The sequence below is a fragment of the Pteronotus mesoamericanus genome, unplaced genomic scaffold (genome assembly GCF_021234165.1).
Source record: "Pteronotus mesoamericanus isolate MK-2021 breed Mesoamerican mustached bat unplaced genomic scaffold, CSHL_Meso_final contig_27, whole genome shotgun sequence".
NCBI lineage: Eukaryota > Metazoa > Chordata > Mammalia > Chiroptera > Mormoopidae > Pteronotus > Pteronotus mesoamericanus.
The window spans coordinates 8,322,064-8,345,708 of record NW_026555115.1 but is presented as its reverse complement, the minus strand read 5'-3'; the positions used below and the strand labels follow the sequence as shown (position 1 = coordinate 8,345,708).

The 23,645-nt window shown below is 52.6% G+C and overlaps 1 protein-coding gene across 1 annotated transcript; it reads right to left on the bottom strand.

The window, feature by feature from the left end:
- Window positions 1-1,512: 1,512 nt before the first annotated feature.
- On the bottom strand, window positions 1,513-5,956 carry INHBB (inhibin subunit beta B). Its single transcript, XM_054574941.1, has 2 exons — window positions 5,509-5,956; window positions 1,513-2,955 (listed from the first exon to the last, which is right to left on the bottom strand). The coding sequence occupies exons 1-2, from the start codon at window positions 5,954-5,956 to the stop codon at window positions 2,180-2,182; spliced, it is 1,224 nt and encodes a 407-aa protein (XP_054430916.1). The 3' UTR covers window positions 1,513-2,179.
- Between the last annotated feature and the right edge of the window lie 17,689 nt (window positions 5,957-23,645).

Here is a 23,645-nt window from a genome sequence, read left to right as displayed (position 1 = left end):
TTACTCTTGAGACTAGAAGGGTGAAGAAACGCGTAATTCATGGATTTGCTAATTTTCCTTCTTTCTGATCTCCTGCCATTGTCCCTAGACCCCCTGACATCGTGCTCGTCAAGGACTCAGAGCGCTCTGGGAGCGAGTCATGAGGCGACTGGAATCAGAGCTGGACACCTGGACTCACCCTCCTCCCAGCCGCCACCTTTAGCTCTCCCCACCCCAGGTAACACACAAGGCAGGAAGCCTGTGACACTCCATCTTTTATTTCCTTAAACTGTACACAAATGTAAAATACTTTAACAGCAAGTCTATGGGAAAATTGTTTGGTTTTAAATTATTATGAAACAGAACCTACAGGGAGCTTTATTAAATAAACACAAAGATGGGGATTTAAGGATACACACCTGCATTCTACCACAGTCATTTTTACTCTACCTTCTGGGCGTGTGAGGATAGAAAAGACTCATCAAACTGAATAAAGAAAATCCATTTATACCCTGAAACATTGGCAGGCCACTCAATGGATTGTTCAGAACGTCTACCTCATATAAGCTGGCCTCACCATCTAATAAAAATTAAAACTGATCTGTTGGCCTCTTTGGTTCCAAAATTATGTATAATACATTTAACTGTATTTTTTTTTTTTGCTGCTATAAAAATAACTTCTTTTTTCAAATGGCAGTTTCTGACTAATCATGCAACTAAATCAGTGCAAACATTAAAAGCAATCATTCGCTTTAAAAAGAAGCAAAGGATTTCACTTCAAGTATAAAAATATAAAAAGAGTCGTACAAGTCCAGTTTTGTCTAGTGTGGGTCAACCCTTTAAATTGCATAGTTCACATGGCACTTGGACACCTTGGGGTGAGCAAGTTCAATGCTCTGCCAATAGCCACTTCTGGACACACGCAGATGGGCAAGTGCTATATCATGTGCGTTCAGACAGGTCTACAAGTGCTAGGAGGGGCTGGCGGGCAGGCGAGCGGATGCGGGCCGTGTCCATGGCCAGCCTTGGTGGCAAGGGCCCGCACACCCTGGCAAGTTCTGCAAAGCAGCTCAAAGCCTTCCCATCTCTCTGAGAGCAGCTCAACTGCTCCCCCTCCCTTGCCCCCCGCTAAGGGGGCACCCTCCTCCCCCCACCATCCAGCATTTCCAGAAGGCCTCCACCCCACCATTTCCTCCTCTGGGCTCATCCCTTTGCCTAGGGGTCATTTCCACCCCTCCCCAACCAGTCCTAGAGGACTATCCCCAGTGAAAGGTACAGATTGCAACTTTTTTCTTCCCATTTAGAACAATCCAGATTTTAACTTACAAAGTCACACCTCGTAGAAAAGTCCCTCTTCAATTATGCAACTGGAATGAATAACCTGTCAACTGCTAGCAATCAGTTAAAGCATCAAATTAAGACCCTTCTCCTCTCCCTCCCTCCCCACCCCAAAAACACACACACATATAAGTCACGCCAGGGACCAAAGCAACAGTCAAAGGGTCATTGCCACTGCTCCACGGACTCTGGCAGACTGTGCACTTTCTGGACTCCTTCCCTCTCTGGGAGAGAAAGGACAGGCTCCCTGGTCCTGAAGCATGAAGGATCCAGGCAGGGGAAGAAGCCAACAGGTTTGAGCCAGGAGATGCTGAAGCACAGCAGGCCTTGCACAAGCAAAGGGTGCCACACAGCCCTCTGCCTGCCCACACACACTCCCCACCCCCGCATCTGCTTTCCCCTCAGTGGCTCCGGTGCGCGCTCACTCTGTGTGTGTCTGTCTGTCTTTGTGCTTTTATGTGTGCTCCGAAGGCGTGATTCAGAGTGGCCGGGCCAGCTGGTAGGAATGGTGGCTGCTCACCCCATTCTCTCCAACTGACAGGCATTTGTAGCTAAGCTGCCATTTGTCACTGCATCCATTTGCTGGTATCCTGGAGGCTGCTGTGTGGGTGGCAGGATGCGTCTGGCTGTGCGTGTCTACGTGTGCATTTTAAAGTATTTCATGTCAGTTGAGGGTTCTTGCTCTGCTTTTGACTGATTGCTGGATAAAGTAGTAGAAAAATATTTCAGGCTTCACCCTGGCACCTTCTGGGCAGCCCAAAAGAACAATAGCACTCAGCCCACCACACACCCCCTTCCCTAAGGGCTGCAAGAAAGCCCATCCAGGACTGTCCTGACACCCCACCACCACAGCCCTGCTGCATCAGGCACAGCCACACTCCTCCACAATCATGTTGGGTACGTCCCGCTTGACGATGTTGTACTCGTCATCGAAGTAGAGCATGGACATGGTGCTCAGCTTGGTGGGGATGCAGCAGGAGTTCACCGTGCCGGGATTTAGGCCCCGCATGCGGTACTGGTTCACCACAGCCGTGTGGAAGGAAGAAGCTGAGCCTGGGACCCCTGCTAGGTAAGCTGGGCAGCTGCCCTCACAGTAGTTCCCATAGTAGCCGGTAGGTGCGATGATCCAGTCATTCCAGCCGATGAGGCGGAAGTCAATGAAGAACTGTTGCCTGCAACAGAGATTGGTCCGGCCATCACACTCCAAGCCTCGCTTCCGAATGCGGTGCCTGCTGTCACCCAGCCGTGCCTGCACAACCACGAAGGGCCGGTGCGACTCCTCGCCAGGGTCCACGAACACAGGCACCACAGCCAGCTCCTGGCAGCTGTCACACTGCACATCCAGGTTGAGTCGCCTTTCCCCCCGCTCAAACAAAGCCTGGATGGCTTCTGTGAGTGGGAAGGTGTGCCAGCCACTGCGTTTGAGGTCCACCTTCTTCTCTACAACATTCCACCGATCTCCATGGCCCTGCTCCTGGTAGTACACCTTGACCCGAACCTTCCGCCGACTGCCCTTCTCCAGGACATAGGGCAGCAGCTTCAGGTAAAGCCACAGGCTGGCCTGTACCACAAACAGGTTCTGGTTGCCTTCATTGGAGATGAAAAAGTAGAGGCGGACACGGGAGGAGGCGAGGCCATCTGCGGAGAAGCGGGAGAGCGGGCCAAGTTAATTCAAGGAGAACACGAGGCAATGGGGGAAATAGATTCTGCTGCATGATGCTGGAATGCTAACTCGCCGCACAGCTGGAAGACGTTATTGACCAGAAATACCGTTCCTGGGGCCAAGGCCTCTGACTGTAACCTGGGAGAGGCAAAGAAAATTGTTTCCCATTGAGAACCATGGACCAGGTTGGAGCTGAATGGTCCAGGCCTATAAAATCCTGCCTCACCTCTCCCCGTCCAGGGCTCCCTGGAGACAGGCTGTCAGGCCTCAAAGCCTCACAGAGGAACTTGTCAGGAGGCCAAGATCTTAACAAGTTGTTATGGGTATCTGTGAAATCTAAAAAATAAAACCAGGATCACACCGAAGATTTTGGGATGGGTTGTTTCAGTAAAGAGAGAGAGAGAGAGAGTGTGTGTGTGTGTGTGTGTGTGTGTGTATGCGAGTGCATGTTTTGTTAACTTAGGGCATTGCAAAATCAAGACGAGCCACCTACTGCCTCTTTCCAGTGTTTACCTAAGCATGATCTGATCCAACCCCCAGTGGGACCTCCACTGCAAACAAGCGAGCCCTGCTCATATTTCTGACACAGGAAAGTGTGCTTTGCAGACTGCAAAGTGCAGCCCTCGTTTCCGAGTAGCCAGTTCCAAGGGACAGGACATTTAGCCTTGAAACTTGAGGTCCATTCCTTTGACAAGACCCGGGCTCCCCGTTAATGGCACATTCAAAATCTCCAAGGGAAGGGGGAACTGGCTTGTTAGTTTTCTCAGCTCAACAAGAAAGAGCCCATGCCAATCGATAGATAACTCATTCTGTTTTGGCCACTCTTCTCTCTGATGATCTACTTTTTTTCTTTCTTTTCTTTTCTTTCTTTCTTTCCCCCTGCCCCCCAGGAAGAACAAATAAAGCAACTGTATGGCCACTGCTGGCTTTATCAAATCTCCTACCAGTGCCCCCCCCAGCCCCCTCCTCAGGCCTCGCTTGGTTCCTCTAATAACATTGACATCTGACTTTGAAATGGGGGAAAGTGCAGCCTTAAAAGCTGGTCTTGGACAAGCTGCCTGTGACCTGAATCTGTTATTTATAAGTCAAAGAGCTGGCTCTACGAAACGGACCAGAAATATAACAGCCCCCGCTGTCATTTTGTGCCACCGCGACCAAAAGGCCTCCTCGACCTTCCAGAATCACATTTCTACTCTGGGTCCCAAAGCACCTTTTAATCCAAGCTCTCTAATTGCATGTCCAGCTTCCCCACTCGACTGGACAGCTAAAACAGCAATGTGTTTCTTTCTAAGCACACACCAGTGCCGATTGTCTCTGCTTTTCTCCACACGCGGCCATGCAAAACTTTTCATCCCTTTTCATCCCCAGGCGGCACCAGCCCAGTCTGCCTGCTGCCGCAGAGGGTGGGGGGCATTTGCAGCCTGGGGACACAACTGTTCCCCCATCCTAGGCTCCCTGCCTACCCCCACCCTGGCCATACCAGGGCTTCCCCCTTTGCGACCTACTCCGTAGTCCCCTCTGAGCAAATGGGGCTGAGCCCCAGGCACAAAAGCCAGCCTGGCTCATTGAAGTCCTGAAAAGGACAGCGGAATTGAAAACGCAGCATTTTAATGCGGGCACATTTTTCTCCTTCTCTTAAAGTTCGGGAAGATTTTTCTTTTTCGACCTTGATTTTTATATTTAAACAGTGGTAGAAATTTGCGACCCAGGGCCAGAGGAAAATCCAGAAAGGACTCCTACCCTTTGTTAACTACAAACTCTGTGGCTCTCAGGCAAGGGGGCTGCTGCGCTGCCAGGCGTGCCCAAAAACATGGGGCTGTCCCCGAGCCGCGTCTTTCTGTGCGTAAATGATGGGACCTGTTGAGAAGCTTGCCTTCCGCCCGATTCCGGTGCCCACACAATCGGAAGAGAGGTTGCCTAGCTCACCCTAGTGAGGCTTCAGCAATCCTGGCAAGCCCACGCCGCCCGGTGATGGCAGCGGCCCTGGGGCCTCTTACGCGCGCGCGCGCGCACGCACACACACACACACACACACACACACACACACACACGCGCGCGCGCGCGCGCACACACACACACACACACGCGCGCGCACATACACACACACACCACTCCTCCGGCCCACGAATATCAACAAGCACACACATCTCCAGCTACACTGCTAAGCCTACACTCCGATCGTGGGAAACAAAAACATTAAGCAATCACCAAGCAAGTGCCTGCGGAGCCAGGGCCGCACGCAACTGCCAGGAGAGGGACGCCCACCCAGAGGCGTTGGGGTCGGATTGCGGAGAGCAGGGGTGGAAGGCAAGGCGTTCCGCGGCGGGAGTAGGGGGAGCAGGAAAAAATCCGCTCCCCGGGTGAGGAAGACCGCAATCGTGACGGGGCGCACAGGGCCAGGGGCAAACGGCTGGGCCGAGAGTCCGGGTTCGAGAGGGCGCACTGGCTGCGGCGGCCAGAGCGGGCAAGGGGAACGTGTTTGGGAAGGGATCGAGGGCCACGGCTAACTGCCCGCAGAACCGACCCACCTGTCTCAGCGAAGCTGATGATCTCGGAGACACGCTCCTGGCCGTCGGCGCCCGGGCTGGCGTGGCCGTCGAGGTGCGGGATCTCCACACGGCCGTCCTCGCGCACCTTGCCCGCGTGCAGCTTTCGCAGAGCCGTGACCATGGCGGCCTTGGGCACAGCGTGGGTGATGTTGGGCCGGCCCCGCATCTGCAAGCGGCTCAAGATGTGCCGCTTCACCGCCTCCAGGAAGTCGCCGTCCACCCGGCCGAGCTCCTCGGGCCGCCGGAAGCCACCGCACGACGTGCAGGTGTCCTGCGAGTCGCCTGGAGCTCCGGGCGGCGGGGGCGGTGGCGGCGCGGCGGGGGATGGCGGGGGCGTGGGCGAGCCCCAGGCCTCGGGCCCCAGCCAGCCGGCTGCCAACAGCAAAAGGCAGGCGGCCCTCAGCGCCCGACCCGGCAGCCCGTCCATGGTGCGCCGCTGGCGACGAGGGCGCCCGCCGCGAGGCGAGCCGAGCCGAGCGCAGGGCCGGGCTCCGGGCTCCGGGCGCGCCGCCCCTCCCCGCCCCCGCCCGCCCGCCCGCCCGCCCGGGCCTCCGCCCGCCTGCCGGGAGGGCCGCCGCCGGCTCACAGGGGGAGGGGGCCGGCCGGGCCTCGGGGTTTCTGCGCGGCGGGGAAAGGGTGCCGAGGGCAGCAGGGGCCGGAGTGGCGCGTGGGGCGAGGCGGGAGCGGGAGGGTCACTGCCGCCCGGGCGTCTCGGGGCGCCTGAGTATCTGCAGCCTTCTCCCCATCCTCTCCGCGTCGGGGCCCCGCAGTCCCCGCTCGGGTGAAGCGAAAGCGGAGGCAGCGGCGGCTTGGTCGCGGGGAGGGGACGGTGGCGAAAGGGCCGGTCGACGCAACTTGGCCGAGACGGAAGCGAAGGCGCTAAAGCCCCCGGAGTGCAGCCAGGCGCTGCGGCGGACTCTGCGGCGGGGCCCCACACTCGCACCTGAGCGCCTCTCCCTCGCCGCCTTGCTCGGAGGAAGAGCCTCCGGTGGCGGCAACGGGCGGGTCGTCCTCGCCGCGGGCGGCGGAGCGGAGCGAGCGCAGTGCGGGGAGCGCGGGTCCGCTCAGAGGCAACGCGGATCGCCTGGCCGAGGGCCCTGCAGTCCTCCCGGCGCGTCACACGGCAAAGTTGTTTCGAGGCTCCCGGGGCGCCGCATCCATCCACCGGCGGGCGGGCCGGCCGCTGCGCGCTTCGCCCGGCCTCTGCTCCGCCCGCCTCCTCGTTTCTCCCTCCCTCGCTGTGCCTGCCTGCACGGGCCGGTGGGTCGCGGGGCGCCGTATGAGGAAGGCGAAGCAGTGGCAGGGCTCTTCTCGCCGCTGGCTCTTCTGCCTACTGCGGCGGTGGCGATGTCGGTTCGAGCGCCGAAAAGTCTCGCAGCGGTGCGGGTGCTCTAGCTCGATCTCCCACTGGCACCAGCCGCAGGGCCGGAAGAAAGCGGGCGGGTGGCGGCCGCGTCCCCGCGCCCGGCCGCAACAGAAGAGTGCAGAGCCCGCTGAGGAGGAGTCCTCTCTTTGCCCTCTCTTCTTTTACTCTCCTCGTCTTTTCTCCCAAGGGGGAAAAAGCCGCACAATCTCCGTAAGTGCGCGCGCGTTGAGATAGACGTTGTCAAAAAAAAAAAAAAAAAAAAAAACCAACAACAAAAAAAAAACGTGGGGTGGAGGGAGCTAGTCTCACCCTGGACATGCGGGAGGAGGCTGTCGGTGCCTCCCTGCTCCAGTTTCCCGGCGGGGGGGGGTGATGGTGGGAAGAGGCGGAATCTGCTCAGGTCGGTGCTGCCGGCTTCCCCCACCCCCACCCCCGCTTCCCTCCGATTTTTTCCTTTCTGACGGAACGGGAAGGAGGGGCGAGCCGGCCCTCACCCTTCCCCCCACCCTTGCAATGCCCGGCCACTTTTGCTGTCTCGAAACTTTCCCACCACGTGGGCACCCCGGACCCTCGCCCAGCTGGGCGGCGGGCGGCACCGACGGGCTCCCAGCCCAGGATCCCGGCGCTTGCCCCCTCGCCACGGCCGCGCAGGCCCTGCGCTCGTTCCTACCGCCGCCCTCCCAGACCCAGAGAGACCAGGAGAGGCAACTCTCGCCGCCTTGGCCGCCCCCGGCCCTCCCCTGTTGTTCCCTCTGGGGCCTGGCGAGGTGGGGGTGGCGATACGGCTTCGGGGCCGAGGGCTGGCTCTGCTGGTGGTTGTCGGTCCCGGGCTGCAGTGCAGAGCCTTAGCCAAGCGCCCCGGGCCGCCGACGCACTGGGGGAGGCGGGGGACCTGCAGGCTGGAGGGGCAGGCGAAGCGGCCGCTGGAGGCCCGGCTAACCGCTGCTTTCGCCGGCTCTAAGCCTCGAGGAAACTCCTCGATTGTGCAGGGATCCAACACCATCCCCACCCCCCACCCCTCCAACTGGCAAACCTTGGCCTCGGTTAAACCCGAGTTCCAGTTGAAGCTCAGCCACCGCCAGCTTTGTAGGAGTGACCTTGGGTACAGCCTTCACCGTCTCTAGTCTTTACCTCCTCATTTGTAAGAGGGGGGACAATAACACCCATGTTACGTCGGCTGGTTGGGAGCCCCAAAGGAGGAAACTGGGCCAAGCTCCTCACAGAACCCAATCAACTCTAATTCCAAGGCCACCGTTCTCGTGCTGCCAGACAAGGGGCGCTGTCATTGGAAACCGAACTCCCAGCTGCGTCCAGACCCCCAGGTGCTTTCCGTTCCTCTGTCCCTCCTTACGCCCCCACCTGGGTGTGGAGCAGCAGACGGGACGCAGCGCCCTGGCCAGAAAAACACGGCCCTGCCCTCTCCCCTCCCTCGTCCAGGTCCCCCACCCACCGCGCCCCGTAACAGGCGAGAGACTTCGAGGGCAAATCGGGGTGGGAGGCCATTTGGGCCTTTCTAGGATATTGGACAACCCAGGACCCCTGTAGCCTTCAGTTCAGGATTTTTACCCGCCCCCCTCAACCCCCATTGCGAGCTTCTCCGGCCAGCCTTGCTGCTGTGGCGCTCAGCCCGGTCCGCAGCCCCGCCGAGGCCCGCAAATCTGGAGGCCGAGCGCCCCCTCCCTCCCAATCAGAGGAACCGACCGAAGATACCCGGCTGCTCCCCAGGCAAAAATGGGGCTGGTCTGGGGTTACCAACTAGGAGGCAGAAAGAAGCAAGGACCCAGGAGGGTCCCCGGGAAGGGTGCCCTTCTGCCTCCTTAGGGCTTTCTCCAGAGCCCAGCTCTCTATGGCTTCCAAATCACACGCTGTGCACTCAGGTTCCACCCCTTGCCCTGTCCCCAGAGCCTGTGATTCCTGGGCAGGAAAGAGGTGCGTCCGCCTCCTGGGTGATGCCTGGGCCGGCACCTTTCCGCCCAGTGACCCTGCTAGGCTGCAAGATGGTTTTGCTAGCATCTTCCACCAGGCACACAGGTTCTGGTCCTCGGCTTTTTTCCATCACCACAGAAATCAGCTACTTGGCAAACTCTCAGACTTAAAGCCTGAGCCCAGTATCTCCTCCTTGGTGAAATCTGCCATAGCCTTCTTGTGCCCTGAGTAATTATTTGTCAGATTAGGCCCCTAGCCCAGGGCCTGGCTGTTACCTCCTCACCTGTCTATCTCTTGCGTGGGGCCTCAGGCTCCTGGAGAACAGCAACCAGGCCTTGTGGGCCCTGTCTGATGCCAGACCTGACAGATGATCCAGGGAGCTATTGAACAAAGGTTCCATTGGTTGATTGATTGATTAACTGAATGGATGAGAGAAGTCAGTAAGCCAGTGAAAGATTTAACACCCTTCACTCCCCAGCACAAGCCCTCACAGCAGTGTTCATTGCCTGCCTGGTTACACTTCCTACTGTGAGTCCCACCTGGGCTGGGCAGGGCTGGGGGAAGGGAGAACAGCTCCTCGCCTTTGGGGGCATCCTAGCCATTGACCTGACACTGGGAGAGGCAAAAGCCACTGCATTCTTGCTGGTAGAAGGAGGGAAGAGGAGGTTGAGAGGAGGGTCCACATTTTGCTCCCCTGGTGGAGGAGCTGTCAGCCTTGCTGCTGCTGGTCATCTGCTGGGAGGGAACTGGGTCAAGCGGTAGTCAGAAACCATCTGCTCAAGAAGCTGAGATTATCCCGCCCTCTGCTGATCCCCCAGCCCGTGGGAGCTAAGGGTGTAAATTGAGTTCTTCCAGATCACCTTGTGCTTTGGTGTGGGGAGCCCTCATCACCTACTGAGGGGCAAGGCCCTGCTCCTGTTGCTTCTAAGCTTCATTTAGCACTGGGCTCAGTTCTTCTTGTACTGGTGACCTCAGCCTTCAATCTCAGCCAGGGATGCAACTGCACCTGTCAGTTTTGAATACAGTAAAGCACATCCGTGTTGTAGCCAACACCCTGCACACGGGCTACAGGGTCAGGCCACCCCCACCCTTCTACCACCACCCCCCGCCCCGACACATACACACAATGCTAGCTTCCTGCTGCCATCAAGGAATATGGACCCAATCGGGAAGGCAGGAAGAAGCATGACCACATTATAGATATGGGCACACAGACCATGAGAGCCTAGAGTACTTGCTCTCAAAAGTTTTGTTTTTTGTTGTTGTCGTTGTTGTTGTTGTTTTGCATAACCCATAGATAAGTGTCAATTTGAGGATGATGAAAATGTCCAAAGTAACAAAGCAAACCACAAAAATGAGCCTTAGAGCTCATTTCCTAAAAGAATTGAGAACTCAGGTACAGTTCTTGGCCACGCAGCCTCTGCAGAGGGTGAGATGAAGAGAAGTCCCTCACTTCAGTGGGCACTCCCAGCCTGCTTGGTAGAGTTGGTTGGGCTCAGGGACCTATGTTCACTTTTGCACCAGTGGCCCAGAAACTTCTGTTGCCAATCACCATTGCCCATCACACTTCTCTAGAGCAGCTCACTGTCTGAATGGAAGGAGCCTTGGACCTGGCAAGATGAGACGTCCTAGCTACCTGGCAGGCCAAGGAATAAGAGAGGGGCAAGCCTGAAGCCAGGCGTGAAGCAGGATCCAGCCAGAGGGGCCCCAAGGGACAAGGGGCCAAGCTGACCTTTGCAAAAGTCCACACACCAAAGCAGAGCCCCCTCAGAATGCCCCAAGGCATGCCTTTGAGGTCACAGAGGCAAGTCCTTGAAGCGAGAGTGGGCATGGAAGGGTTAATTTGATAAGAAAGTCCCACATTTCCCACCAGGGCATGCCCATCTTTAGAGAGGCCCAACAGCCCCAGATCCTTAAGTCCTGCCAAGGCCTCCACAGGATGCCTGTCATCTCTGAAACTCATGAGCTCCAGGACTGAGACCATCTATGCTATTCGTGTGTAGCTGCCCAGTCCTAGCACAGTACCTACTCAGAATGCTTCTCAAGTGAAGTCATCACATATAGTTGATGAAGGAACTGAGGCACCATATGCAACTTGGTCAGTGGGCCTGGGGTTCAAGTGCAGACTCCTAAGTTCCAATCAGCCCCTTACAACAGGCCACTGTGTGTGCTCCTCTCTGGCATCCCACCAGGCATATGCACGCTGATACAGCCATGTCTCACCTTTCATGCTCCCATGCTATCCCTAACCTAGGCCTCAACACAAAATCATCTTGTAGGGCTTCTCATCTAGTCATTCTTTTTGGGATGACTCCTTCATCTCCCATCCCCCTAAAGCCTATAGTTTGTTAATAAGAACCGTACAAATCGTTGTCAACCTGGCTCCGTTCTCAGTAAGACCAAGGTGCTGGGCAGAAGCTAGCTGAGAATATCCGGGGAAATACTCCTCCACTGAGCAAGGGCTCAGGGCAGGGGTGCTGGAGGCTGTGCAAGAATAGAATATAATGTGTTTCAAGACTCAGGAAATATTTCAACAGCAGGCCCCATAGGGATGCCTGTCCAAGCTGTTACATTTCCTAGAAAAATAAAAGCACTCGCAATGGCTGGTGTGGCTCAGTTGGGTGGGGCGTTGTCCTGTAAACCAAAAGGTCATGGGTCCGATTTCCAGTCAGGACATATGCAGGACACAAGTTCAGTATCCAGTCAGGGCATGTACAAGAGATAACCAATCAATGTTTCTTTCTTGCATCAATGTGTCTCTCCCTCCCTCTCTCCCTCCCTTCCCCTCTCTCTAAAGTCAACGAGCATGTGCTCTGGTGAGGATAAAAAAGAAAAAGAGAGGCACTAAATACAGTTTTTGGTTAGTGTCCCGCTTTAACTTGCTAATCACTAACTATTCCTAGCACAGACTCTCTCCCCATTCATTCAATGCCTATGCTGAATTAGCTGCTGGGATATAGCAGTGCATATTTCAAAGTCCCTGAACCTAAGTACCTCCATCTTCCCCACAGTCTACTGGGGAAACCAACACAGAAACAGGTACGGCTCAGGGAGCTAACTGGGACCATGCAGTGCAGTGGGAGTACGGACACTATATCTGCCAGGAGTCTCAGCGTAACGTTATGCATAGGCAGAGGATTTGAACTGAGCTTTGAAGCATAAGGAGGCATTTTCCAGGTGGACATGAGAGAGGGAAGTTCACTGGAGAAGAGAGCACGTGGTTGAGAATATGGTCCAGGTGAGGTATAAGGGCAAGTCCGGTGTAGCTAGGCTGGGAGGGGCTTTGTCAAGCAAGGAGGGGTGTTTAGGCCAGGAAGGCACATGACCCCTTGCAAGAATGTTCTAGGAGGACATTGGCAGCATTGTAGTAGCTGAGAGACCAAGCCCATCGGGGAAGAGATGAGGGCCAGAGGTAAGGTGGCAGCGGTGAGGACCATAGGAAGGAGACAAGGATTGCACTCTTACCCTCAGGCACCAGGCCTGGGCAGCCAGCAGGAGGTGGGAGGGCAGATCAGAAAGAATTGAGGGCCCCCAAACCCATTACTGCTGTAAGTGGTTCTATATATGCAGAGGTGCCCATATGTGGCAAGAACCCAGAGAACTGGTTATTTTGCAACCAACAAAGGAAAAGTGGAGCACTTTGAAGGTGTCTTTGCTTTGGGTCTCCAAACCCAACTATGTTCACTTCAGGAACAACGGGGTCCAAGTACCAAACTCCCCTTAAATTTCATTCCTTGGCCCTCAGCCGTTCTTGAACTTCAGAGTTGACCTTCTCACCTAAGTCTTAGAGGATGAGAAGTGACCTCGCTGTTCAATGAGCCATCAGCAAAGAAGAACAGTGCCCCGCTGACCCAAGGTAGCATTTCTTAGGTTCTACTGTGTGACAGGGACAGCACAGAGAAGTCAGGGAAATTACTCTTGTAGACAGGGATAGACAAGATATTCTTTTTGCTTTCTAAACAAAATCAGTGAACGTGTTGGTCCATTTACTTATATGAAAGCTGAGGACCTTTATTCCACATGCATCCCTCAGTGCACTGTGTACCCCGTAATCCTACAAATCAGTACCTGAAAGAGTCCCACAGTAAAGTAGCTCAGAGAGAGAGCCATCATAACCGTTATGCTCTATCAAAGTTCTCCCCTTCCTTACATAAAACTCTAATTGAATTTTCAAAGTCAGTAAATGGTCTCAGTCTTGCAATTGAAAGGAACTCTGCAGGGGGAACCACTGTGGTTGTAGAAGGAAAACAAAAAACAAACAAACAAAAAAAAACAGCCATTACTAGTTTAATCTCCCCAACAGCCCAGGCCCATTGACTGGCTCCTAAAGCTGCGTTAATTTCAAGACCTCTCAATTTTGGGCCTGGTCCCTCCTGTCCAGCCCCTGAGGCAGCCTCAGGGCAGGTCATGTGTTCCCACTCCTCTCTCTTCCCATTGGTCCCATCCCTCCTGCGTTTCCCACCCCCAGGGCCTGGGCCCCAGTGAGGCAGATGCTAATCCCAGAAAGGAGGCATCTCTCACACACCTGCTTTGGCCCAATCACCCTCAGCTCAGTCAGTGCCTGCCTTTTCCCATACATTGGAATATGGACTGAAATGCTGAAGCGAAAAAAATGAAGGAAAAGGGAAGGACCAGATTTTTGCTTAATGAATAAGTGTATTTATATTTAATTAGGAGACCCCACTGTGAAGGGTAAAATGTTTTAGCTCTGGCCTATTGGAGGACAAATACCTATTGTGCACTCACGCTTTGGGTTGGCACAGATGCCCAGGGTCAGTCCGCAGAGCCCTGCCAAGAGACCCGTACGCAGAGCCCAGGCTAACAGGCAGCGTCCTGGGGGCTATCACTACCAGCAGGTAGTGCCTGCCCGGAGGTTTTTCATGCAAATTGGTCTCCTGCCAGGGATTTAAGGATTTGCCCTGAAAAGGTGGGAAAACCTTTCTAAAAGAAGGAAAAGGAAAAGAAAAATATGAAGATATATAAGGAATAAGCATCTTCAGGATGAGGAACTGCAAAACATTCCAATTTCATTTGACCTACATCTCCCTCAGAGTATTTGACGTTTTTCATACCCCTGACAACTTCTTATTCAGAAATAACAGCACAGCGCAAAAAAATTAATTGAAAATATAAAGGCGCTGCCAATACCTTGGCTTTTATGAGGTTCACAGACACTAAAACACTCATCAATTGACATTGACTAATTGAAAGAAGCTAAGGATATGCAATATTATAAAATCCATTTATGATGATGTATATCAAACTATTATTTACCTCAGCTAACCAAGAATCCTTTTTTAATTAAGTGACACTCTGACACACTCATTTATCTTGCACATACTGGGGATAACTAATTCTCTCACAAGAGCATATTCCGGGTTTGGGGTCCTTCAGCATCACCTGCAACCCTTCCTGATGCTTCCATCTATTGTTCAAGAAGTATTACTTCATTCATTATATGATGCATTTGTACAGAGGACCTGGTGGGAACAGAGCAGTGTAGCAGGCGATGACAGGGCTACGGCACTGTTCGGCCTTCAGTTCACTTAGCAGAGAGGGCCAGGCCCACAGGCAGCAAGTGCTCAGCCACACTGAAGGTGGTGTCTTAGGAGTCCCCAGCACGATGGGATTTGTAGAGGGTGGTAGGAAGAAGGGAGCTTGGGGGAGAAGCTGGCTGGGTGGGGGCTGAGGGTAGGTAGGACCGACCTGTTCAGGGCCAGGGAGGGGGTCTTGCAAGGGCTTTCCAGACAGCTGACTCTGAGCACATTCAGGATGGCAGAGCTGAGAGACTGGAGCGGGGTCATGATGACTTCCCAGGACCACACCAGCCCTGAGCTACTTTCTCTGCTCTGCTCTTACATGACAGAAGAAAACCTAGGGAGTTTAACCCACTGTCATGTTGGGGATTCTGTTATATGCAGCAAAGCCTCATGTTAACTGATCAAGGAGTCTTACTGCTGAGATGGAGTGGCCACCTAGTTAGGGGACAGGAAGGAAAAAAAGAAAAGAAATAGAAGGCAGTCGGGAAAGCGGAAGAAAAGCCAGGACAGGGTGGTGTCGCACAGACGGAGGGGCTACAGGAGCAGGGTGAGCAAAGATGCCCGAGGCAGTAGAATGGTCCCAGCAGGAGGCCTAAGAAGGCTCTGCCATTGGCAACCTGGGCAGGAAGGTGAGTGGTGCCTGAAGGAGCACAATGCCCAGGGAAAAGGAAGACAGGAGGAGGCAAAGGGCACCGTCTTTCCCCACTCCCACCCTGCACATCCCCCTCCCCCCGTTCCAGGCCAATGGGCTGGGGATAGTCTCTTCAGAGGGGCAGCCTTCAAAAGTGGAAGCCAAGGATGGTTCATATCAATGGGTAGAGACAAGCTGACTATATGGCAAGCTCTGCAGACCAGCCCTTAAGACCACATGCAGGGACAAGGTTCCAGTCCCTGGGTTATCTTAGACTGAGAGGTAGAAGTGGGGACCCAAACTAAAGCCCAGCCCATGAGTTAGGGCACATGGAATGGTGGTGGGCCTGAGGAGGTCAATGCACAAACTTAATTCAAACAACTGGATGTGTGTGTGCTTTGAGATACATGTGTGCTGGTTATGGACTATGTGTGCGCTCATGTGTGTTTTGGGAGGGTGTGTTTTGGGCGTGTATATTAGTGTTTGTATCGGTATGTGTGTAGAGTATGTACAAATTGGGGGCATATGGGTTGTGTGTGGTGTGTTTTGGAGTATGTTAAGATGTACGCGCTTGGGTGTGTGCATATTCATGTTAAGGGCGCGAATTGGGGTGTGCTGGAGTGTGCAGGTGTCGGGACGGGTGCTGGTGCTGGTGACAGTGGCGTGTGTACAAATATATAACAAAGGCAGTGAAAGAGAGGAACATGGTAACCAGTCTCAGGATGTTTTTGCCAATAAGATTAAGAGCAAGAAAAAGAATATTGTCCTTTTTCTTCCCTATAAAAATTTACTACTGACTTTGGGAGAGACTTAGAAGTCAGAATTCATAGGAGTTCATAACCGGATGAGGAAGAGAGAAAGAAAGAAAAAAAAATATCAAGAATGGCAAGCACCTGCTACGGGGTCCATGTTTCCCCCAGACATGTTAGATATTAGAGTCAGGTCGTTTGCGTTGGCAGTAGGGCCACAGACCCCGCCCATGGGGCCCACTGGAATAGAAAGCTACAGACTTGCCCAAGCACACTTGCTTTTCCTTCCTCCCCACAGCCACAAAAAGGAAATGTTCCCACAATTCCCCTGGGATGACTTTCCCTGGAAACATCAGGAAGGTGTAGTCTGCAGAATGAGCCTAGACCAGGAGAGAGAAGCAGGCTTTTCCCCATCAGAGGTTCCAAAGGAGCTGCTGAGAAGTCAGGGTGACTGAGAACCACCCACGAGCATCAGTCCTCAGAAAGGAGTGGGGGGCAGGGGCATTATGTGGACATAATGCCTCTGGACTGACTGCTCAAAAGCAGGGGTTCAGCATGGAGGCTGACTTCCCAGGAAGGAACCTATCCCCAGTCGCCAAAGGTACAAGGTGTGCTGCTTTTGGAGACAAGGCAGTGGCGGCCGACCTGACACACAGAACCCACAGGCTGTTGCGCTGTAGCTCTTTGCGTGTTCTAGTAGGAAGAACCACTCTTCAATTAGTAAGTAGTTAAGCCCTTTCTGCAACCTCACTCCTATCCTTTGACCCTTTTCAGTGATCTCCACGGTCAAGGAAAACATTCGAAATACTCATGCTACCTCGGGGCCTCTATCCGGCCCTGCCGCCTCTCTGCTTTCAATAGAGTCCCCCACCTCAGCCCCAGCCACTCTCTCTCTCCTCCCCCCCCGGGCCCCCAACCCCCCATCCAGCCATGGAGAACTACTTCTAGTGATCCTGGCAGTGATAACAATTGCCCTGGCTTTCCTGGGACAAAGGGGTTTCCAGGGATGTGAACTTTCTATTGTAAAATCGGGACAGTCCCGACACACTGGGAGGCTGTCACCCTGCATGCCTCACTCCTTCCCATCTTGACTCATGCTGTTAGCCCACCCCACCCCCAACTTTGTCTACCAGGGAAAGGTTCTAATCCAGCCACCCTTGACTCAAGCTCCACTGCCTCTGTGAAACTTCCCCTAACTAGTAGCTGCTTCCATTAAAAGCAGAGAACCGACTGTGTGTGTGTCCTCTTTGCCATCCTGGTGGCCTGCACCGAGTCTACCACAACGCTTCAGTTTCCTGTCTACATGAGCTAAATTACCTGCCTTGCCCAGTAGACTGAGCTTCCAGACGACAGGAGCTGTGCTGTCTTCACGTCTCCACAGCTTTCGCTAAGCCCAGCAGCCATGGGTGAGACCCAGGTGTTAGCTGAACTGTTTTCAAATACGGTGGGAAGGGATTCTGTGCTGTGTGGCAACACCCAAGATAAATTTCTTTCAAAAAATCTGCAAAGCCATCATATTCCACTCATTCATTTAAAAATTCCTTACTAAGTACATATAGTATTTCAGGCCCAGGAGCTACAGTGGTAAACAAGACAGTCAAACGCTCTGTCCTCATAGAACTTACAATGTAGGGGTGAAACAGACAATAAATGTCTTTCAAAGTAAATAATTTCAGAAAGTGAAAAGTGTCACGAGTTTTTTTAAAGGACATTAATGGAAAGCTGATTGGTCCCTAGGGGGCTACGTAAGTCAGGAAAAGTCTCTCTGAGGAAGTCATCAAAGGTGAAGATGAAGGCAGTCACAGAGATCTGGGAGAAGGGCTCTAAGCTTAGAATGTTCAAGGGACAAAGAGAAAGATGATGTGATTGGAACATGGTAAAGAAAGAGGAGAATAAAAAAGGTAGGAGAGGTGAAATCCAGATTACACTGAGCTTTGTAGATTCTGCTACCTAGGATTAGATTTGGCCTCAGTGGCTGACACAAGATATTACTTACATAGGAAAAACTCAGAATTAGGAATTCCAAGTCTGGTATGATGGCTGTACGTCAGCAGGAAATCATGCTCCTGTTTCTCTTAACATGAGGTTTCCGTCTGCAAGACTGCTTCATAATTACAAAATGGCTGCTAAAGCACCACCCATCATACCTCTATTTCAAGCCATGGGGGAAAAAAATGGAAGAGCAAACTCTTGAATCCTCTTAGCTGAACCAGCTTGTTGAAAGGATACCTCCAAAAGTCCCACTCAACAACTCTGCCTCTATCTCATTGGCTACCCCTCCATGGAAAGGAGACGGAAATATAGATACTTCGGCAAGTACTACACTGCTCCAAATAAAACAAGGGTTCAATCAGAAAGTTAAAAGCACAGAATAAATATTGGGTGGGCCAAAGGGCATGGTAAGGAATGTGGGGCTTTTTCCTAAGTGCAGTGGGGAGGTTTTAGAGGGTCTTTTTAAGTTTTACTGCCATTTAATTTACTCAGTGAGAGGATCGCTCTGGCTGTGGGTAGAGATGGAATGTCGACGAGGACAGTGGGGGCCATGGAGATAAGTTAGGCGCTGTTGCAATAATCCAGGGGACAGGTGACGGTGGTTGGGGAGCGTTTCAGCAGCAAAGGTGGTGAGAAGTGGATGGGCATGGCCTCTCTTTGGGAGCTAGTGTTGACAACTTGCTGATAGATTAGATGGTGGTATAAAAGAGAGAGAATTAAGAAATTGGACCCCAGTTTGGGGCTGAGCAACCAAGAAGATGTGGTATCATCTATGGAAATGGGAGAGACGGCGAGGGGAGCAGGAGCAATAAAATGTTTTGTTTGAACATACTGATTTTGAGAGGCCCATTGGGCACCAATAGGAGCTGCTAAATAAGTAGTTGGAGTAAGTCTGGGGCTCAGGGCAGCAGTCAAACAAATATGGGAGCAGCCAGCATATATAAAGTATTGAAAGCCAGAGTGAGATGAGTTCACCCAGAAAAAGGTGTCAATAGAGACGAAAAGAGGGCCAAGGGTAAGCCCTGGAGGACTCTGGCCTTGAGAGGTAGGAGAGTCAGCAAAGGAGGCTGGGAATGAACACCGAGAAAGGAGAAAAATCAGGCCAGTGCTGTGGATGGAGGAGCAAGGGCCAAGGGCTGCAGGTGCCTGAATACAGAGAGAGCAGAGAATTCAGCCTGAATTTGATAACGGGTGGTTGTCAGCCAACCTGGTTAGATCTAAGAGCCACTTTGGTATAGTGGAGGAGAGCAAGGCTTTGGAAAGAATAACTGATGAGCCAGTGAACCATCTGGGAAACATTTCTGAACAGCGTCACATCGCTGTGGGGGAAGGCAGAGAGGCGGGGTGGAGCTAGAGGGGACAGGAGGTACTGGAGGGCTCCCACACCTTCCAGCCCAAGGGCTAGCATCATTCCAGATAACAAGCAGGCTCGACCCCTGCTCTGCAAGATTCCCACAGGAGGTGGCCCCAAACAGGCAAGAGCTCAACCTTGAGTCTCAGGCTCAGACCCTCCTCAGAGAATCTCCCTGTGGTCGTAGGAGTCATTTCAAGGCCAGCTAAGCTCGGCTGAGTCCCTACTCAGCACCTGTCCCCGTGTTGCACATTCATCTGGATCATCTCAGTTCTTCTGGAGCTACTCACTCTTGTCTCTTTCTGGCTTTAAGTTGGGTACCCCTGAAATGGGGAGAGGACCAGGTATTTTAGAGTCAATACTCCATAATCAACTGGATTTCCTTGGGTCTTTGTCTAAACTCCCCTTCGAGTGCCTGCCTTATTCACCTCTCTCTGGGTATTAGAGGAGAAGCCAGGGTTTTATGTTGTTTTAACTTACATAAATACAGGCAAGAATAGAGAGAAAAGTATCACAACCCCCACGTGCAGCAATAAGTAAGGAGAAGGTGGTCCCTTGGCCCTAGGATTCATTTGCCAACCCCCTACAGCAGTGTTTTTCACACTGCACGTTGTCAAACACGGGTGGATCGTGAGTGCAAATTTAAAGGATTAGGATCTGCATTTTTCATGCAATAAAAAGGAATAGACTGGAAAACAACAGGAAATCACACATAAAAAGGTGAATACTATTTCATGACATTTGTTTCAGAGACATCTCTGTTCATATACTTGTACACATGTGTGTTCTAGGTTGCGGTGTCAAGTGGATTTGTTACATTGAGTTTAAAGTCTAAAGAAGTGAAAGCCACTGACCTCTCAAACCCCTTCTTGTCTCTCTCACCCCCAGTGATGACGTCCTCAACACAGCAGCCTCAACGGGCAGTCACTGCTCCCTGGATGGAGCAGTGGTTTCTGCTCTAATGGGAATCTCTGTCACAACAGACGTGTTGGACAAGTGGTATACCCAGGCTGTGGATACCCAATCTACATTTATTTGGGGTTACATCTAATGCAGTTGAACACAATCAAACCGGAAGGTGCTGCTCCCATTCCTTTGCCCTGCTGAGTGATGCACCACAACACTGAAGCTGAAAGCCGGGCACAGCTGTCAGGCAGAGAGACCAGTGGTTCTCAACTTGGATCTCCATCAGGAGTGTTCAGCAAGCCCCACTCCCAAAGATCCTGATGGAACTAGGATGGGATGCTGGGCACTGGGAGGCTTTAAAGTTAGCTCTAACACAGGGCCCAGGCTGAGAACCACAGGCCTAGAAGGAGGAATGGCATTCTGGCTCAGTAAGCTGAGGTGCTAGAAGCCACACCACCTTTCCTTCTGCAGCAGGACAGATGTGCTCTGTGTCTTGGTGTCCATGTTGGTGCGACAGAAGGTGACACAAGACCTGTCAGCTCCCAGCCAGCCCTCCAAGAGGTCACAGTCAGGCCAATTGTTCAGTCTTCTGCCTAACGACCCAGAGGCCCAAAAGAAGTCCTTTGCGTAAAAGCACTCAACTAGCACATTTAGCCCTACACAGGGATCAGTGGGGAGCCAGCTCACTTTTAAAAAGGCTCCCCTGATCCACTCAGCAACCCCTGGTCAATACTGCACTGGCCAATCACTGCAGGAAAAAATAGTCATCCCCGCCTAGTCCAGCAGCACCTTGGCCATAAGAGGAAAATACATATGAAATCTGTTTTGTTGGGGCGTTGGGGAAGAGTTGGCAAAATGGTTCATTTGAAACTTGAGTGGCTTTGTCCAGGTTGTGCTCAAACCCGGGCTAACTGCTAAACTATCTGAACTCCAAACCAAAATAAATACACCTCTGAAGTTAAACAATGTTATTACATCAAGGCTGATGTAATGGTTCCAAACCATGAGAAAATAATATTCCAGCATAATGGGTCCCTCTGTTTAGCCAGAGGAAAGGCTGGGCTGCTGGCTTCTTGTCAACTGGAATTCGGCGTTTTCTATCATTGTTAAGCTGGGTGTGTGTGTATGTGTGTAACCTAATTAACAATGTTTTAGTAATTGTGGTGTAAAAGAGTATAGATAGATATTAAAATATAATTGAAGGGTGCAGAGCAGGTCCCTGGACCAACACAAAGAAGGTTCCAGAATGATCATCCCCTTCCTGCCACACCCTGGGAGCCCCTCCCAGACCTGGCTTCCCACAGGGTGACATTTAGGATTCCAGCAGCCAGCCTTCCAGGAGGTCACTGTTGAAGGAGTGGAGGCAGGTCAAGGAGACCCAAAGGCTACTTCACTCTGGGAGACAACTTCCAAGTACAAAGGGAAGTTGTGCAGCAAGGTACCCGCACCTGCTCCTCAACACCCTTGGTATCTAACAGACAGACGACAGGCGGTCTCCCCAGCCAAGCTGAGCTGAACAAGATACTGGCTAAAAAAGGACAGTCCACTTGGTTGACACTCTTTCCACCCATGGCTTAGGCGCACAGCCCCCAGGCTCATGCTGACCCTGCCCCCCAGCCTGGATGGCTTGGTGCCCAGGCTCTGGCTCCCTCACACCCTCCAGGCCAGGCAGTCAGTGCCTGGGAGACACGCCCCTTGTCTCCCCAACCCTGTCGGAGGTTGATATAGAAGAACTTTGACAAAGAGTCACAGGTCTAAGGAATATAAGTGTCTAATCACTACGTAGTACACCTGAAACTAATATAATATTATATGTCAACTATAATTTTAAAATAAATAAATAAGATCACAGGTCTCAGTACCAACAGTTGTCTCTGTGTTTCCTTGGTCAAGTGAGTCGCAGACTTGCATCTCAGCTCCCCAGCCACAAAGCAGCAGCTCAGAAATGCCTGCCTTCCCATACAGGCACCATCCACACCCATGGGGAAAGCCAGCATAAAGGGGGCCATTCAAGTTCCCAAGTCAGAAGGCACCAGGGGAGCCTGAGCTTTTCCCATTCCAGCTTCTACCTAGAGTGCACGCGCTTTTTGTTTGAGGGGAGGGGCTTTATTTATTTTTTTCTTTTTACATATCAGTTATCGACATATTGCCAACCACGTGTAGACTTCAGAGCCAGCCTCTGCCCCAGGCCCATGGGCTCCTAGGTCAAGTCAGGCTGAGGCATGTGTTGGGACAAACATTCATTGTGCCATATCTCATTGAATCCTTACCACAAATATATTATTCTTCTTGCTTTATAAATAAGGAAACAGAGGTTTGGGAAGGTTCAGGAACTGGCTCAGTGTTCCACATGTGATGTTGGTGGAGCCAGAGGCTTCATCTACAGGATGGGAACTACAGCCCACCCCGCAGGGGTGTATTGTTTGCTGGGGCTGCCATAACAAAGTGCCAACAACCAGGTGTCTTCCACAACAGAAGTGTATTGTTTCACAGTTCTGGAGGCTGAAAACCTGAGACCAAGGTGTCATCAGCATTGATACCTTCTGAGGCCTCTCTCTTTGGCTTGTACATGGCTCCTCCTTTGTGTCTTCACATGGTCTTCCCTCTGTGTGTGTCTGTGTCTTAATCTCCGCTTTCTCATAAGGACAACAGTCGTATTGGATTAAGGCCCATCCATATGACCTCATGTCACCTTAATTATTTAAAGACCCTCTCTCCAAACAGTCACATTTTCAGGTGCTGGAGTTAGAACTTTAATTTGAATTTCGGGAGGACACAGCTCAGCCCATAGCAGGGGTGATGGCAAGAGTAACGTGCCTGGAGCAGAGAGTGACCCATGGTGGGCTCACTCAGGGGCATAGTGGGGGTGGGGGTGACCAGCTCTGAGAACCATCCACAACGGTGTGCTGAGTGCCCACTGCATGGCAGGCTGTGGTAGGTGTGAGATGGCCCTGAATGCTGCTGCGTCAGCAGCACATTGGGGAAAGAACCATCCCCGAGAGCCAAGAACGCCCAGGGAGGCTCTCCATAGACTTCCCAGGCCCTCCCGCTGTCCTGCAACCTTGGGCTGGCACCACTGTCAGTGGCCAAAGGAACCTGGGGGCCCTCTGCTTCTAAGTCTCCCCTGCAGTCTGCAGAACATGTAGTGTGTGCTCAACAAGGAGTCCCTGAATGAGTGAATGAATAAGTGCAAGTTCTGGCTGATTTGGTCCTCCTGGTCTGCTCCCATTTCTTTTCTGCTGAAACTTGACTACAGTTCTGAACCAGACCCACCATCTACCAGCAAGGACAGGGCACTATGGAGCAGGGCTGCTCCAGAGTGTCAGATAGTTTGGCAGCAAAACCACAAAAACCCCATCAACACTCTGAGTTGCTGTTTCTCTGCCTTGCAGCCAGAACAGCAGACATGGGATTTCAAGCACACCAGCCAATGTTCATGAGGTAGGCATCCAAAATCCTCTGGGGACCAGTCGTAGCAGGACTGGAAGAAAGAAGACGTAGGTGCTTCCCAATGAAAGGGCTTGTTAAATGCTAGAACAAGTTACCTTGGTGAGACCTCTCTGTAGGCTTGACCAACAAGACTGATCCTCAGCTATCCGGATCCATTTAGGTGTGGTCTTACTTGAAAACGGAGGGAGAACTAGAGGACCTCTTT